Raw genomic sequence first — 16,831 nt, 5'->3', positions numbered from 1 at the left:
GGAATTTCATCGTCCCGTCCAGAAGCACTCGGCTCATCCGTTCTCTGAGGAGGAGCCGAAGAAATGGGAGTCGCCCTAACCCCTTCAGCAGGGTCAGACTCTGTCCTTCGTCCATTCCAGGTCCCAATCCTGTCCCTGGGATCGGGGATTAGCCTTGCTCTTCTTGGAGCACGGGCTCCACCTCTAACTCCCCTCACCATTGACGAATTCCGAAGGAAAAAGTCGAAAAAGGGGAAAGAGTGCAAAGTCGAAGAAAAATGAAATAAAATCAAAGGAATTTACCTTGATCTGAAGCAAAAGTCGCCGATTTACAAATTGGTAGTGACAAGTCTCAGCTTCTAAGCTTAATGCTCGGGGAATTTGCGAAGTTTTGATGCGGGCTCTTGAGCGTTCTTGAGAATTCTGGGTTTGTGTTGATGAATGAGTGGGGATAGAAGACGCGCCTCTATTTATATCTCCAGAAATGGGAATTCAAGGAGTCTGCGTTTCAATTTCTCTCAAGCACCCCACTAAGTAACCGTTAAACACACGACCTTGCAGTTAAGTCGCCCACTACCCATCCAACTTCCGCAATTATCCACATTAACTGTTGTTATCTCATTAATCATGGGTTAATTACGGTTTAAATTCACATTTTTGGATTAACAAATCATTCACTTCCCTCCTTTTCTGATTAAATCAAACCCGACCCGTCATCCTTCCAAATCGGGTCTGGGGGGCAAGTTGTTTGGGTCCAATTTAGTCCAATTGGGCCTGGTCACTGAATGATCCAATTAAAAGCCCAAGGTTAAGGTTCAACTCTCCAAATGTGCTAAAGTCAAAAATCAAACATCCTCAAAGCCATGTCAAGGTCAGTCAACGGCCCAATCAGCTTGGCCCAGCCCAACTGACTTTCGGGCCCAATCCGCCTCCTTCATTAGCCAAGGTATAAAAGCCAACAATTTGGCCAATTCTTGGTAAGACAAAAAAGCCTCAAGCAACTAAACTCTTGCACAGCTTTCTCTCTCTAATATACTGACTTAAGCATCGGAGGGGCCTTCCTCGGCGTCCCCCCCGAGGCTAGTTTACGTGTATTTGTTGTGCAGGAAACCCTCGGCTCCTGCGTCGTTCGGACCGAGACCAAGTTCCCTCAAGATAAAAGGATCTTCCGAGATTAAATTGTTTTCATCCGAAACACATGTTATTGAATTCGACTTGCAAGATTTGTTTGCAAGGTTCACGTTGGATACTATATGTACAATGATCATGGACTACGATCCAAAATCGCTCTCACTCGATTTGCCTAATGTACCATCCCCCCGCGCCTTAGATGACATTGCTGAGGTGATCTTTTATCGCCATGCAGTGCCAACTAACTTTAGTGTGGATTCCAAAGGTGGTTGAATGTAGGAAAAGAGTACAAGTATAACAAAGCTTGGGAAACCCTAAGTTTCATTTACAAGTGCATAGATTTAAGGAAAAATTCATGGGAATAATCCCACCTTTGGGCCATTCGTTTTTAATAATTCCACCTTTGAGTTATTTTTTAATAATCCGACCTTTACCCCCATTCTTTTTTAATGGTCTCATTTTACCAGAAACCGATTGAGTAGGTAATTTTTTTTTTTAAAAAAAATGATTAATTTACACGTGTCATTACATAATTGGTCAAAAAAAAAAAAAATTAAAAACCCAAACCCAATTCAGCCACCACCACTACACTTGACTATATAATATGTACTCCGTACCACATTTATAACCATGTAATATAATTTCATAAATAAGGTTGTTATTTTCCCGACTTTTAACGATGATACCATTCCCTTAATCCTCACATTCTACAAATTTTACCATGAATAGATTTTTTTAAAAGAAAACAAAAATCTAGAACCATTAAATAACGATGTAGACGTACGTACATACATTATATACAAGTAATAATTTACCATGGTACTATGGCAATTATTGTACTATCATACATTCGACATTCATACATGCATCTTTAAGATTATGCAAACAAAAATTAAAATCTATTTGTAAGGTACTCCCAATTTGTCCTAATTTAATCGACGCAATAAACTTTACATAGAATTTAATGCAATAAGTTGTGTTATAACGGATAGGGGAGAAAACAAGGAAGAGAATCCCAGAAGCCCACAAACCAGAGCCCACAGCGAGCTTCCATCCTAAAATTAATTGGCAATAGGAGGAGTAGCCCACTTGGGTTATAAATTAAAAGCCCTTTACTTTCTTTTTCAATGTGGGACAAACACTTCTCACACTTGTACCTAACAACCTCTCCTCCAGTGTGAGCCTACACACTCCCCCTTGAACAGATTCGCACCCAGAACCTACATGCCTAGCTTTAAGGCAAGGCGGCACTCATAGATGGTCCTTAACGCCATAAAACCTAACACAGACGGTGCCCTTATCAGATGATATACCAGATCAAACCTAGCTCGGATACTAGTTTGTTATAACGAATGGGGGAGAACACAAGGAAGAGAAGCCCAGAAGCCCACAAACCAGAGCCTACAGCGAGGTTCCATTCTAAAACCAATTGGCAATAGGAGGAGTAACCCGTTTGAGTTATAAACTGAAATACTAATAGTACCAAGTGGACACTTATTATTGTTATTTATGACGAGCGTAATTGATAAACCAAATTAATACTTCATACTTGTATAAATAATTAGTTGGCATCCACAAATAATAAGGATATTTAGGAGCACATGTATAGAATATATTACAAAGACGAGGATACGGTTGATAATAAATTTTACGAAAACAATATGCAACTAACTTTTACATCGATTGTCTTTAGTTATGTCGTTGCTCGTTGTATTAATGCGTAGTAACAATAATGTTAAACATTATTGGATTTGCATTGCAATTTGCATACAATAAAACAAAAAAAATTTATTGGATTTGCGTTATTACATTTTACATATTAATGAGAGTGAGGGATAACTCAAGTGGTTAGAGCTCCCCTCTCGGTTCCAAAAGATCTAAGAATCAATCCTCATCATCCGCCCTTGTGGCTTTCTAAACACTACAAAATAATAAATAAAAAAATAAAAAAAAACTTTTTACATATTAGTACAAAAATGATTGGGTACGTAGAAAAAGAGGATGAAGACACTGACACGATGTAAAACATTTCTATATATGCTCGAACTACCATTGTACAATATTCAAAAGGAAGCTTTTATAATATCCCAAATTCCATAAAATTCTAAAATACTTTTCAAAGGCTTGAAAATTCTTGGTCTATAATTATTATTATGAGTACTAAAACACTATTATTTCTAGGAAGCTAAAATACTTTTGCTGAAAAAAATGGAGTTTCTTGTTATCTTCATGATATTTGTGTCCTTTTTCTTCCTTTGCTACCTTTTTCGCAACAAAAATGGCATTCCTACTAATTGGCCTATAGTAGGGATGTTGTTTGCACTACTCGTAAACGCTCATCAAGTTCACGATTGGCTAACCGAATTGTTAGAGAAATTAGATATGAATTTCCTCTTTAAAGGCCCTTGGTTAGCCAATATGAAGATGTTTATCACACTTGATCCTGCAAATGTGCACCACATTATGAGCAAGAACTTTACAAATTATCCTAAGGGAACCAAGTTTAATGAAATGTTCGACGTTTTTTGGGGATGGCATCTTCAATGTTGACTCCGATTTGTGGAAGTTACATAGGAAAATGGCGCATACTTTCATTGGTGAACCTAAATTTCATCGGTTTTTGCACGATAAGGTTTGGGAGAAGGTAGAGAAAGGTCTAATCCCGGTCCTTGATCATGCGTCGAAACAAGGGTTAGTAATTGATTTGCAAGATTTGTTTTATAGATTTTCGCTTGATACTATTTGTACTCTAGTTACGGGGTGTGATTTAGGATCTTTATCTATCGATTGGCCTCATGTTCCATTTGCAAACGCGTTAGATGATGCTGAGGAGGTCATATTGTATCGACATTTCGTTCCTATGAGTGTATGGAAGTTCTTTAGGTGGCTTGGGGTAGGAAACGAAAAGAAGTACAAAAAAGCTTGGGAAATACTTGATGATTTCGTCTATAAATGCATTACTAAAAAAAGAGAGGAGAAAAAAACAAGAATCAATGAAGCCTCAAGTTGGTGTCGATTTATTGACATTATACATGGATGAAAGCCAAAGTATAAATGTTACAAGTGTTAGTGACAAGTTTTTAAGAGACACTATACTAAGTTTTTTCATAGCAGGACGAGACACAACTAGTACTGCTTTATCATGGTTCTTTTATCTCCTCTCTAAGAACCCGCGAGTGGAATCCAAGATCCGAGATGAATTAAGCACAATGGAGACGATCCATGATTACCACAAGTTAATTTATGTTCATGGTGCATTATGTGAGGCCTTAAGATTGTACCCTCCTGTGGCTTTTGAACAAAAGGCCTCAGTTGAGTCGGATGTACTTCCAAGTGGCCACCAAGTTGATCCGAATATGCAAATTATATTCAACATGTACGCGATGGGAAGGATGAAGGCGATATGGGGAGATGATTGTTACGAGTTCAAGCCAGAGAGATGGATATCTGAACGAGGGAACATTCGACATGAACCATCCTACAAGTTCTTAGCCTTTAATGCCGGGCCAAGAACTTGCCTAGGTAAAAATATGTCCTTCTTCCAAATGAAGGCCGTTGTTGCTACAATAATTAAAAACTACACGTTCCAAGCAGTTGAAGGACATCAAGTTGTTCCCGATATCTCTTTGATTCTTCGTATGAAGCATGGATTCATGGTTAAGGTTTATCATTCTCCATAAGGAAAACATCTTATTAGGTGTGTGTAAGATTTCTCTTACATGTATTATTCATCTAATTGTGCTTTAGGCGTATGTTTAGATCATCATTAAGATGATTTCCCTTAAATAATTGGTGTTTGTAAGATAAGGTAAGGTAAGGTATGTTGAGTTGCTTTTATGTATGTGGCTTTGTCATTCATGTGTCTTTAAAGTCATATGCCTAGCTAGGTGTTTACGCATTTGCGTGCTAGCGATGTGGATGTATGATTGGAGAACTCTCGTTCATTTATGTATAAAATGATTTTATTAATGTTATATAATACGCTTGACACACGTAATACAAGCTAAATAATAACATAAAAAAAAAAAAAATATTAAAAGTTATGGTCTAAAAAACTTTTGTTTACATCCATTCACCTTAAAAGACCAACTACATTTAAGCCAAGGATACCACGTACAACTAAGTGAACTAACACAAAAATATGATCCAATCTAAGATCTACATTAGAATAAATCAAATTACTAAGCATTTTTTTTAGTTGTCTTATCAAAAATAATGAATAAAAATCAAATTACTTCTGTTTTTGTTTTACTATTATTTTCTCCTATTACTTTATCAATAGCATTTGACGTTTCTGAAGGAAATGGTGGAAATTCTATTGTAACATCACTTTTTAGTTCTTGGGATAAGGTTAAATACCTTTTGCAGGAGTTACAAAAGAAATATTTACCTCCCAATTTGGAGTAAGTTGTTTTTTTTTTTTTTTTTTTTTTTTTTTTTTTTTACAAAATTTTATCTCAATAAGAATATAGTAATAGGAGTAAATTGTCAAATGCAGATTAAATTTTTTTTAATATAAATATACTTTTTTGATGTTATTGGTTGAAGTTTTACTTGTATGTGTTTATTTGCGGATAATAAAAATTAAGTTTTCCTCAATACTCATAAATTCAATTAAACTACATATTTTTTTTTCCCTTAGTTTTTAGCATAGATTTCTAGAATTCAGCTTGATTCGATAATTGAACAATTCAAATAAAAATTAAGTTTTCCTCAATACTCATAAATTCAATTAAACTACATATTTTTTTTTTCCCTTAGTTTTTAGCATAGATTTCTAGAATTCAGCTTGATTCGATAATTGAACAATTCAATTAATAATGAAATTAGGTATGTAGTTTTTGGCGATACAAGATGGTCTTGTAACGAAATATATTGTGCTTAATGCGTCTCATAATGAAACACACACATTCTATCTCAAATTACTTGTATAAGGATTCTCTCATCGTCTCTATGAAGATAATTTACTAATAACATATGTTGCGCGCGCGCGCGCACACACACACACATATATATATATATATATATATATATATATATATATATATATATATATATATATATATATATATATATATATATATATATATATATATATATATATATTTAAAATTATGGGAAGGTGCATCAAATTCTCGAATGAATATAAGAAATTTCACTAGGAAACCCTTTAAAACAATATCAAAGACTATCAAAACATATAATCGATAAAATATTTTTATATTATCTTAACAAATAGGATGGACTAATTAAATGTATTATTGATATTATGTTGTTGGATTAGTTTCAGGATCCAAGAGAAAGATGGAGCCGATAAATTTGAAAGACACGATTCGAGTAAACGAATAAGAATGGCAGCAAAGAAGAGTTTCGAAGAAGGAGAGGCGACATTCGAAAAAACAGCTGAATCCGCAGCCACAGTAATGGATCATGCAGTGCATAAGGCAAAGGATAAGGTGGAACACAAATTTTCTCATCATAGACATGGAAGAGAAGCTGATGATGACCTCTAAATCAATTTAATTTAATTAATTTGCTAGCTAATCTTATAAATTTGTTTTCCATGCATTATTTTACCATAACATTATGTATGTAACAACAAGCATTATTTCACATTTCTACTAATATAAATATTACTCTATTGGTGAATTAGGCTCTTCCGCAATTTATAAACAATTATAATTTTTATCATTATGCATTAATGATGTAATTACTTCTAACCTAATTTTTTTTTATAATTTCCAAATTAAATAAATCTGATCCTTTAAAGGTTTTTTTTATCCAAATATACGTTTTACTAGAGATATATAGGCCTGATTACATTACATTTGATTTTTTTTTTCTTTTTTCTTTTTTTTTTTTTTGAAAACCATTACATTTGATTTTTTTAATTTCATTATATCTTACAAAAAAAAAAAAAAAAAAAAAAATCAAAATTTGGTATCTTTTTTTGAATATTTTCTGTTATACTTGAAACTTTATCCTTCATATTTTGAAAAAGTCCTATCCTAATTTTATATCCCATATTATTTTCCTAATTTGTTATACATAATATTTAATTTTATTTTTATGTTAGTTATTATCTTTTCTAAATATTCCGAAAAAAATATCCAAATCTTTTTCAGTTTCATTAATCGAAACTCTAGGAGACTAGGAAACAGAAACCAAGATTATCTTAGCTTGGATTGTAAGTCAGGTTAAAACCTAACCTACACCTTTATAAACTAAGGTCCAAAACTAACTTTCTCTTGGAAAAATTGAACTGCTCTTCTAAATCAAATAACCCTAAATTTTCTCTCTTTGAACCACAAATTACATCACCCTTTACCTTCATGGATTGCAAACCCACAAAAAATCAATCAGATTCATCCAAAATCACTCGTTTCAAGCCGTCTTCAATTTTCTTTCCTGTGCATTGATAAAAAGTTGATCACTTTTTGATACATTCTTTAAAAGTACTCAAGAAAGAGTTAATTTTGTTAGTTCAATCAAATCATGGGTTCGAGTTCAGGGGTAGACAATGTCGATGAGCTTGAGGATGAGGGTGTTGAGACGGATTCGACAGGGCGGTATGTAAGGTTCGAGGAGGTATTGGGAGAAGGGGTGTTTAAGAAGGATTACAAGGGGTTTGATGAGTTGAAAGGAATAGAGATTACATGGAGTAAAGTTGAGTTGTCAGAGAAAATATTCGAGTCAGAAGAATGTCAGAAGAATGTGAGTGCAGAAGTTAGTCTGTTGAAGTCTTTGAAGCATGAGAACATCATGAGGTGTTACCATTCATGGGTCGATAGCGAAACGAAGACAGTAAACATAATTACTGAATTGTCTACCTCTGGAACTATGAGTCAGTATCGCAAGAAACATAATCTTGTTGATAAAAAGGCTATCAAGAATTGGGCTAGACAGATTCTGAAAGGGTTAGATTACCTGCACTGTCAGAATCCTCCTATTATTCACGGAGATCTTAGCTGTGATAACATCTTTGTGAATGGATACTCTGGCAAGGTTAGAATCGGAGATGTTGGACTTGCGGCGATGCTTCAAGAAGACACTACAGCTCGCGCTGCTAGTGGTAAGCCTGAGTTCATGGCACCAGAGCTTTTCAGAGAGGAGTATGATCACCTGGTGGATATCTATTCTTTTGGGATGTGTTTGTTGCAGATGGTCACCCGGGAATTGCCGTATACTGAGTGCAGTAACTCAGATCAGGTTCATAGGAAGGTGAGATCTGGAATCAAGCCTGCTATTCTAAGCAGAGTGACAGACCTGCAGTTAAAGCTTTTCATAGAAAAGTGTTTGGGTCCTGCATCAGAGAGACCGTCAGCAATCAACCTTCTGAATGATCCGTTTCTTGCACTGGTGACTGATTCTGGATTGTCTGCGGCATCTCGAACTCCGAGTCTGAAATCAGAATCTGTGTGTTCATCTTCTGTAACATGGGATCAAGTGCCTAGTCCACCTGATACATCATCTTATAAATCGTGTGATCACGTGGCTAGCTCACCGGTTGTTTCTCTTGTTGGCCCATTGAAGGCTGTTGTCAGTGAGAATATCGAGTGCAAGTTAGAAGGGCAGCTGATCAAGGAGATCGACTACATATCAATGGTTCTTCGGATTGGTGACAAGAGAGGTCATGCTCAAAAGATCGAGTTTGTGTTCTCTATAAAAAAGGATACAGTTCACTTGGTTGTGCAAGAGATGATGAAGGAGCTCCAGTTGTCAGTCAGAGAAGCAGTCCTTGTAACTGAGCTTATGGAAAATCTGGTTAGGAAACTTGTAAACCCGGAGGCAGAATCTTCATCATCAGAAAATAATGTCAGCCAACCCAACGAGCCTGCAAAACCGCCTAGTGACACGAACCAGGACGCCCAATTACTTGCATCCAAGAAACTAAGTGAACATGATCGTGCTGGCAAATCACGGCTAGCTAATTCAACTGGTCAAGACAAGCAAGTTACAGGTAGCAGAGAAGGCAACAAAAAAGAGGTAGCCAAAACAAGTTCGAGATCGTTGAAGAAGCTGTTATTCTTTTGTGGGAACAAATTTTAGATTTAGATTGAATTTCCAGTGTAGTAGCAGTTCTTGTTAGTTGCAACACAAGTTATGTACACTACACCAATTACGTAATATGATCCACTTTTAATTAAAACCTGTTATGACTATCATATATATATATATATATTTTTTTTTTTTTTTTTTTTTGAGGTATCTATCATGATATTCAATTTTAATCAAAGCCTGTTATGACTATCATTAAATTATTGAAAAGTAATCAATTTGTACCAATACTGCTGAACAGTAAATTACTAATTAGCCATAGTCATCTTGCCTTATATCAATTGCCAACCAATTATGCAGATAAGCAATTTTAACAGAGGATATATTATCTGTAAAATCATTCAAAAAATTAAGCAAAAAGTACAAACTCGATTAAGCAGTAAGCTAAATATTTTTCAAATATTAACAGCAATTCCTGCTTCTATCAATTTCAGCACACTAAACAACCACCTTAACCTTTCAGAAACAAAATCCAATGGTTCCTACGTCCTAGAGAGTTTAAGACATTCACTTTGACATCTTCGAAGACAAACATCATTCCAGTTTGGAACATGATGCTGATTGACACAAACAGTTCGTGCACAAGCATCAGTGCATGCATCGAGTTCTGAGACTCCGCAGACAGTGACACAAGTATCAGGGATTGGATCCTTAGAGAAAGCACCAACCTTCTTCAACATACGTTTTGAGGTGCAAACCCTTTCACAAACGAATATGTCATCTGAGCTCTTTTCCCGGCCCCTTGCACTCTTAATCCTCTGCTCCTCATCCCGCCTTCTCTTAATTCTCCAGGCTTGCCCTGCAACAACAGCTGGAATAGCAGCACCCAAAAGGGACCACCAAACTTCCACCATGGTATTGCGATAATTGAGCTTTTTCTTCTTTTATACCTCAACTCTTGCACTAGGCTTTAAGCTGCATTTCACAAAAGAAAAACATTAGCAACAAATAACCAACCAAGTTCATAAGTTGATCATAATGGTAATTCAAGAGAAATCTTCATAGATCATGCACAAAAAAAGTTGGACCAGAAAACATGCATACAGTAGGGCATCATCATTACTTCAAGATGTAAGATATTAGAGCAGTAGGGCACAAAATAAGTTGAACCAAAAACAGAGTCTTTGAAAGAACAGTAGTATGACACAATTGCTTGACAAGTATCTTTGTAGTGCTTGCAAAAAAAATCAAACTGAATAAATTATGGCTTTACATATCACGAATATTCTTCTTTTGACAATAAACCATTCGCCTATATCTATTGATAATTTGACAGTCCAAACAATTTTCTCCAAAACTGGCTGTAGGTAGATTGTACAAAAGCTACCTATACAATAACTCCAATACTCCCTCAACTCCTCAAGGCAATCAAGTAAATCAGTATAGACAAATTTAATACATCAGGATTAAGAATAAAGTTTAAGATGAATGAACAAGTAACAGCAAATCCAGCATGAATCATTAACCTATCAATATCAATTCTTGAAACAAAAATAATAAGATCCAACAAAAAACCAATCAAGTGTGGATGTGTTATGCTACATGTAGCAAATTTCCCAGAAATTATAATCACACAGCAATGCCATTTCAGCCATTTGGGCATACTACTCACCAACTGCACCATATTATGGCTTTGAGAGGTCCAATATGACTTAAACCCATAGCCACTAACATCAATAAACACACTCTGCACTTATCTATATGACAATAAGCAACATTAATAATAGCTATCACAAGAACTCAATCTCAAGTTTTACCCAGTAATCCAGTAGACCATTATAGAACCTGTGCAACCATGACATAAACATAATTTACCCCAACATCCCCAAAGTGCCTTGCGCTTGTTGAGACAAAATTTCTAATCACACCCTTGACTGAAAAGTCATTTATAACATGCTATACTATAATTAAAAAGCAGAGTATATTGAATTGTAGATAGCTACTTTTAGTTCAAACTAACCCTACACTGAAAATTGCCCACAGGCTAGTTTGACTTTAAAATAATAAATACTTTAGAAGAGATATCAGTGAAGTTTTGAACATCAGTCATTCAGTGGTCACATGCCAATTCTACAGTTCCCCTTAATAATAACAAAAGCACAAACATTTTACCAGAAAATGCCAACTGCAACCCAAATGTATAATTATATTTCAACAACCTTCTCACAACATTTGCACAAGAACACATTTTAAGAGCTTGACTGATCTCATGTTCGGCCACAAAATTACATACTGAATATATCATTCAGGATCCTATATCACTAAATCAATACATTTATTCAACAAATATTTCCTGTAATAGGCTAGAGAGTAGTGATCAGTCAGTAATATCCAAGATTCCTCAAGCCATAATAAAATATCAGCTAATCACTCAAACAATTCACCTAAATTTAAACCCAACATTTACCCTAAAGCCGCAAACAACTAAACTAAATTTGGGGTACGGGATATAGTTATCCCTAAATCAACAATTCCCAGCATCTGAGACTCTGCCCCCATTTTTTATTTGCTAAGGAAATCATTCCCACATTGGAGTCATCACTTAATTCACTGCCAAAAGAACATTTCCTTATACAAAGGCCAAGGGAATCCGTCACCTTATCCAATTTTATTCAAAACCATACAACGGTTTCAGTAATATCCTATGCATAAACTACAGTCTGATACCATAAATTCAGCACAATAAGATATCACAATGTCCTCGGTAAAAATTTGACGGCCATCTTCATAAGACCTTTGGCTAAAGTTTCTCAGTGATCACAGACCATGAACTTTATATTATACGGAGTAATTAAAGTTAATCAATTCTAAATTTAAATTAGTAGACGAAGAAAAAATTAAGTTACCATCGCAATTCGCAAATATGATAAACATTATTTACCAAAAATTTTCAACAACAAAAAACTACGAAAGTAACTAACAGAGGCAAATTTATTCGATATAACTTCAAAAAATCAAGGTTATATCAATGGCATTAAACTCAACTATGCTTGTAAAATCAAATGCACTGTTCTATCTTCAAATTGAAAGTGATGCCCAGCACCATTATCATACAATAAAACACTGCAATTTCGAAGAATTACCCAAATTGAGGAAACCTAATTACACAAACACCAAACAACCTTCTTCTCCTCAGAAAAATACCCAAATTTACAACAATTAAATTACAATTCAGAAATTCATAGCATAGAATTTAAACCCTAGAAATTGACAAACAGCGTAGTATTTCAGCTTTAATTGGAAGAGGATAAGAGGATAGAAAAGAGAGATATACCAGGGCAAGAAACAAAATGATGGTGTTTAGCGGCGGAGGAGGAAATATCGCCGGAATTGAATAGCAGACGGCGGCGGCGGAGAAGGCCGATAAGAGGGCGGGGGTGGAGGAGGAGAGAGAGTGAGGGAGTGTTGTTAGTGGAAATGGAAGCGGCGTTTGAATTTTTGCGTCATTATAAAAGATCCCGAGTTATATACCGCATTTTTGCTAAATGAAGGTAGAGGAGTTAATTTTACAAATATACACCTTAACAAATCTTACGTGATTAATTCACATTTGACTATAGCTTAGCACTTATGGTGACGAATCAAACTCAAATACCTCGTCTTAAAATAACTTGATTAACTTTGAAATGTATCAAAATTAGGAAACTTTGGGATGAAAAAAAATTGATTGACGAACCAACTTAAACTCAAACTCGAAATCAGGTGTTGAATCAAGTCATGTTTTATTATTCCGATTTTATTGTCGATATGGTTATTGTGATCAGATATGTGTCATTCAGATTTGGTTGGATTGGTTTGAATCAAGTCAAAATTAGACGAAGACATCAAGAAAATTTTAATTTCAGACTTCAGTATGTGTATCTAGGGTCGGGTAATTAAGCTTGCGTTAATTTTACAAGTCTACAACTAAATCGAGCTAAAAGCTAATTATTTGAGTTTGAAATCATAATTTATCGTATCTTGTTATTGTAGGGGCCCTAGGGGTAGGCAAAGTGCTAGAGCCTAGAACATTTTAAACTTTGCCTTCTATGGCATTCAATTCAGGCTAGCAAATTTGCTAAGCACTTGGACTAGAAGAGGTATTTGTAAAGGAGACTGCATAGAATCAATCCTACATGCTTCGTATATATCATGCATGAGATGCATCCTAGATTGGAAATTTTCCATTTTTTTTTTTTTTTTAATTTATTTACTTTGGCCTAAAGGCCTAAAGAGTAACAAAGCCTATTATATGGATATATGCCTCAAACTCAAGTGTACATTGAGCCTATAGTAACAACGTACCAGGGTAATAGGGTTACTTTTATACCTTAAGTTAGAAGAGATTTCTTATAAAATAGCTAGACTTCCTAGGATTAATTAATTCAATATCCTTGTTTAGTTCAACTTATTTTTTACTTATTTCAGAAAAAATAAGTTCAGATCAGATCAGAAAAAAATAAGTTCAGATCAGAACATCGTTTTATGTGCGGTTTTTTATCGCTAAATATTCTTAATTTCGTAATGAAAAAAATTGTGAAAATTACATATTAATAAACTACACATTATTAACGAATTTAACAAGATCTCACTTGATATATTTTTTTTCTTATAGATTATCGTACATTTAAGGTCAAAGTTTGGTCAAATCAGACAATCAGATCAGATCAGATGAGATCAGACCAGACCAGACCAGTAAAAATAAGGTGAACCAAACAAGGTCAAATCTACATACACCAGCTTAATTTACGAGTTTGTAAGAGGTAAAAGCCAACAAAATTTCATGGATGACAGAATTTGAAATTAAAATAACATACTAGTAAAGACAAACAATGATCACGCTCATGTGCTATTTATCTATCTCCTCTCCTTCTATATTAAACAAAAAGATTTGGAAATTCTGATAAGCTTCAATTCTGACATAGAAATTGGATGAACAGGGTGTACATACTAACATACATAACAATTAACATACACACTACTACAAGTACAAACGAAATGCAGAAGCAGGAATACTACTACAAGTACAAACGACGTTTACAAGGAGGGAGCGGAGCACCACACAGGCCAGGATTACCCGAAAATGCAGAAGCCAGAAAGCTTGTGTTGTGGGGAGGTATTCTTCCACTCAATTGATTATTTGAGACGTCAAGAACTTGCAATTTCTCCAAATTCAACACCTTCTTCGGAATACTTCCTGAAATGTTATTACCAGACATCTCTAACACTTCTAGTTCTATCAGCTTCCCTAACGATTTTGGAATGGTTCCTCCAAGTGGGTTATTAGACAGTTTCATGGATTGTATGTAAGCAATTGTCGGCTTCTTACCTATGTCTTCATCAAGGGGACCTGTGAACATATTGCTAGACACGTCGAGGTAGGAGTATGTGACTTTTCTATTAAAAATGTCTCTTAAAGAGCCAGAGAAGTTGTTTGAGTGAAGATCAAGGTTCTTGAGGGAATAACTACTTGTGAGATACTTTGGAATTGTGGAGTAAAATCTGTTATTGGATAAGTTAAGGGACTAGAAAATATATATTCCCTATCCATGATGGCAACTTCCCTGTGATTTCATTACTCGATAAATCGAGGTGAACGATGGATCCAGAGGAAGACATTGATTGTGGCAACTCCCCTTTGATCCCTGCCCCAGCTAAATTAATATTTTTCAACTCGTAATAATGAAACAACCAATCTGGTATGTTCTTTAACCCCAGTGGATTATACGATAAATCGAGGTTGCTGTCTGAGTTAAAAAATGTTGTGTTAGCAAGCTGAGGAGGTAGAGGGCCAACGAGATGATTGTTAGACAGTTGCAAAGAATTGAGTCTGAGATTGTCAAAACTTGGAGGTATACGACCAAAAAACCGGTTATTAGAGAGCAAGATATCATACAATGCAGTTAGATAGCCAATAGTTGGTGGCAACTTTCCTGTGATCTTATTGTTCTCTAACACTATTCTTTGAATCTTGGTGAGATTGCCTATGGAATAAGGTAACATACCGGTCAATTTATTGTTACCGAAATTTAAAACCTCCAATGAAAAAAGGTTAAATATGGAAGAAGGAATAGGTCCGGTGAGTCTATTATGGTCAAGGTATAGGTTTCGCAATTGGGAGAGTTTACCTACAGATCTTAGTATGACTCCAGTAATTTTGTTATGGTCAAGATGTAATTCCTGCAGCTGAGAGAGTTTAACTACAGAACTCGGTATGGTTCCAATGAGTTTGTTATAGTTGAGAAATAATGCTTGTAATTTTGAGAGGTTATTACCTATGGAATCTGATATGTTTCCGGTTATATGATTGTATGATAAATCTATGTAGGTAAGGTTTTTAAGTGTAGTAATACCGAGTGGGATCGAGCCAGAGAGATTATTTCTTGTAAGATAAATCTTTTCAAGCGAAATCAGATTAGAAATCGAAGATGGTATTGAACCTGTAAACTGGTTTCCCTCCAATTCCAAAGTCAAGAGTGACTTCAGGAGCGAAAGAGAGAGTTGGGTATGGCACCTGAGAGGCTATTGTTGCCTAGGCTGAGGTATTGTAGCTTATGAAGGTTACCAAGTGAAGAAGGGATTGAACCATTTAGTTGGTTATTGGTTAGCCCAAGACCAACTAAATGTGACAACTTCCCTAGTTCGGGAGGGGATAGGACCACTTAACCCTACTTGGTCTTTAAAGCCAAGGTATTGAAGATAGGTAAGATTGCCGAGGAAGGGGAGAGTGTACCTTCTACGCCGAAGTTGCGATCAACACCACCTTCATCGCGAAAGCTAAATAGGTAGACTTGGACTACCCTTCCATTCGCTGGATCACAGCTCACACCTTGCCACTCTACACAACAATCGGTGTTAGGAACCCAAGTATCTAGTTTACGAAAAGGTGGGAAATCATAATTGACCCCACGTTTGAAATGAAGCAATGCCTCTTCATCTATGGGATCACAGGATTCTACTACTCTTAGAGGACATGATATGCTGTTAATAACAAATATTATGAAGAAAATGTGATTAACTATGACTGTAACAGAGTTTTTCTTAAGGTTTTCCATTATTGGAGATTATTCAGTGATGCTTACTTGCTTACAATGATAAGGAAGCAGGCTTGCATCTCTTTATATAGCTACTTAGATTACGGGCTAATTAAGACTTCATCCGTCCCTCGATGATCTCATCATCTGCCAAATTTTATGAGAATTAAGAAATAAGAGTAGAAACTAGAAAGTACATAATGTACATTGAAACGAGTGAAGTGTACCAGAATTGTGTGTTGTTCACAACTAGTAAGTACTCCCTTCGTATTTTATTACTAGCTCCACTTTTCTTTTATGGCCGTATTTTATTACTTGCTCCATTTTTTTTTTGAAACTTTTAATAATATTTTACTATTTTCCTCTCCACAAGTGGTCCCATCATATCATATTTTAATATTTTTCATATTCTCTCTCTTCCTAACTTATACTCACTTTTACTTTTTTAGATTTTTTTATTCTTCAACCAACCTTATTTCTATCATATTTTTTTTACTTTTTACTATTTATCCTAAAACTCCGTGCAAAGAAAAATGGAGCAAATAATAACGTGCGGAGGGAGTATATGAAATAAGAATAAAGTATATATGCATAGGTGGGTACAAATATTTATTTAGAGGAAATATAAAACTATTTTAGGTAATTGAACG

At 35.2% G+C, this 16,831-nt stretch overlaps 3 protein-coding genes and 2 pseudogenes across 3 annotated transcripts; 2 read left to right on the top strand and 3 right to left on the bottom strand.

Moving 5' to 3' along the window:
- Positions 1-2,013: 2,013 nt before the first annotated feature.
- LOC110739069 lies at positions 2,014-5,084 on the top strand (annotated as a pseudogene).
- Positions 5,085-7,191: 2,107 nt separating this feature from the next.
- LOC110739067 (probable serine/threonine-protein kinase WNK11) lies at positions 7,192-9,296 on the top strand. Its single transcript, XM_021919519.1, has one exon. The coding sequence runs from the start codon at positions 7,606-7,608 to the stop codon at positions 9,157-9,159; it is 1,554 nt and encodes a 517-aa protein (XP_021775211.1). The 5' UTR covers positions 7,192-7,605; the 3' UTR covers positions 9,160-9,296.
- A 175-nt stretch (positions 9,297-9,471) lies between these two features.
- On the bottom strand, positions 9,472-10,113 carry LOC110739068 (uncharacterized protein At5g64816). The gene has a single exon (XM_021919520.1). It carries the CDS (start codon positions 10,020-10,022, stop codon positions 9,651-9,653), a length of 372 nt encoding a protein of 123 aa, XP_021775212.1. The 5' UTR covers positions 10,023-10,113; the 3' UTR covers positions 9,472-9,650.
- Positions 10,053-14,507, bottom strand: LOC110739066 (LRR receptor-like serine/threonine-protein kinase GSO1). The gene is made up of 5 exons (XM_021919518.1): positions 14,189-14,507; positions 10,781-10,865; positions 10,568-10,634; positions 10,414-10,469; positions 10,053-10,083 (listed from the first exon to the last, which is right to left on the bottom strand). The coding sequence occupies exons 1-5, from the start codon at positions 14,505-14,507 to the stop codon at positions 10,053-10,055; spliced, it is 558 nt and encodes a 185-aa protein (XP_021775210.1).
- Positions 13,927-16,202, bottom strand: LOC110739070 (annotated as a pseudogene).
- Between the last annotated feature and the right edge of the window lie 629 nt (positions 16,203-16,831).

The sequence above is a fragment of the Chenopodium quinoa genome, unplaced genomic scaffold (assembly GCF_001683475.1).
Source record: "Chenopodium quinoa cultivar QQ74 unplaced genomic scaffold, ASM168347v1, whole genome shotgun sequence".
Lineage (NCBI taxonomy): Eukaryota > Viridiplantae > Streptophyta > Magnoliopsida > Caryophyllales > Amaranthaceae > Chenopodium > Chenopodium quinoa.
The sequence above is the reverse complement of the archived record's forward strand: the minus strand, read 5'-3'. Positions and strand labels throughout refer to the sequence as shown.

Bases quoted from the DNA above. Each gene is read 5' to 3' on its own strand.
- LOC110739067 (XM_021919519.1), top strand. From the start codon at position 7,606: ATGGGTTCGAGTTCAGGGGTAGACAATGTCGATGAGCTTGAGGATGAG.
- LOC110739068 (XM_021919520.1), bottom strand. From the start codon at position 10,022: ATGGTGGAAGTTTGGTGGTCCCTTTTGGGTGCTGCTATTCCAGCTGTT.
- LOC110739066 (XM_021919518.1), bottom strand. From the start codon at position 14,507: ATGTTCACAGGTCCCCTTGATGAAGACATAGGTAAGAAGCCGACAATT. The intron at 10,866-14,188 runs GTAAACGTCGTT...ATTGTCATATAG, and splicing joins TGGTGCTCCGCTCCCTCCTT to ATAAGTGCAGAGTGTGTTTA. The intron at 10,635-10,780 runs GTGAGTAGTATG...TGATATTGATAG, and splicing joins GCCATAATATGGTGCAGTTG to GTTAATGATTCATGCTGGAT.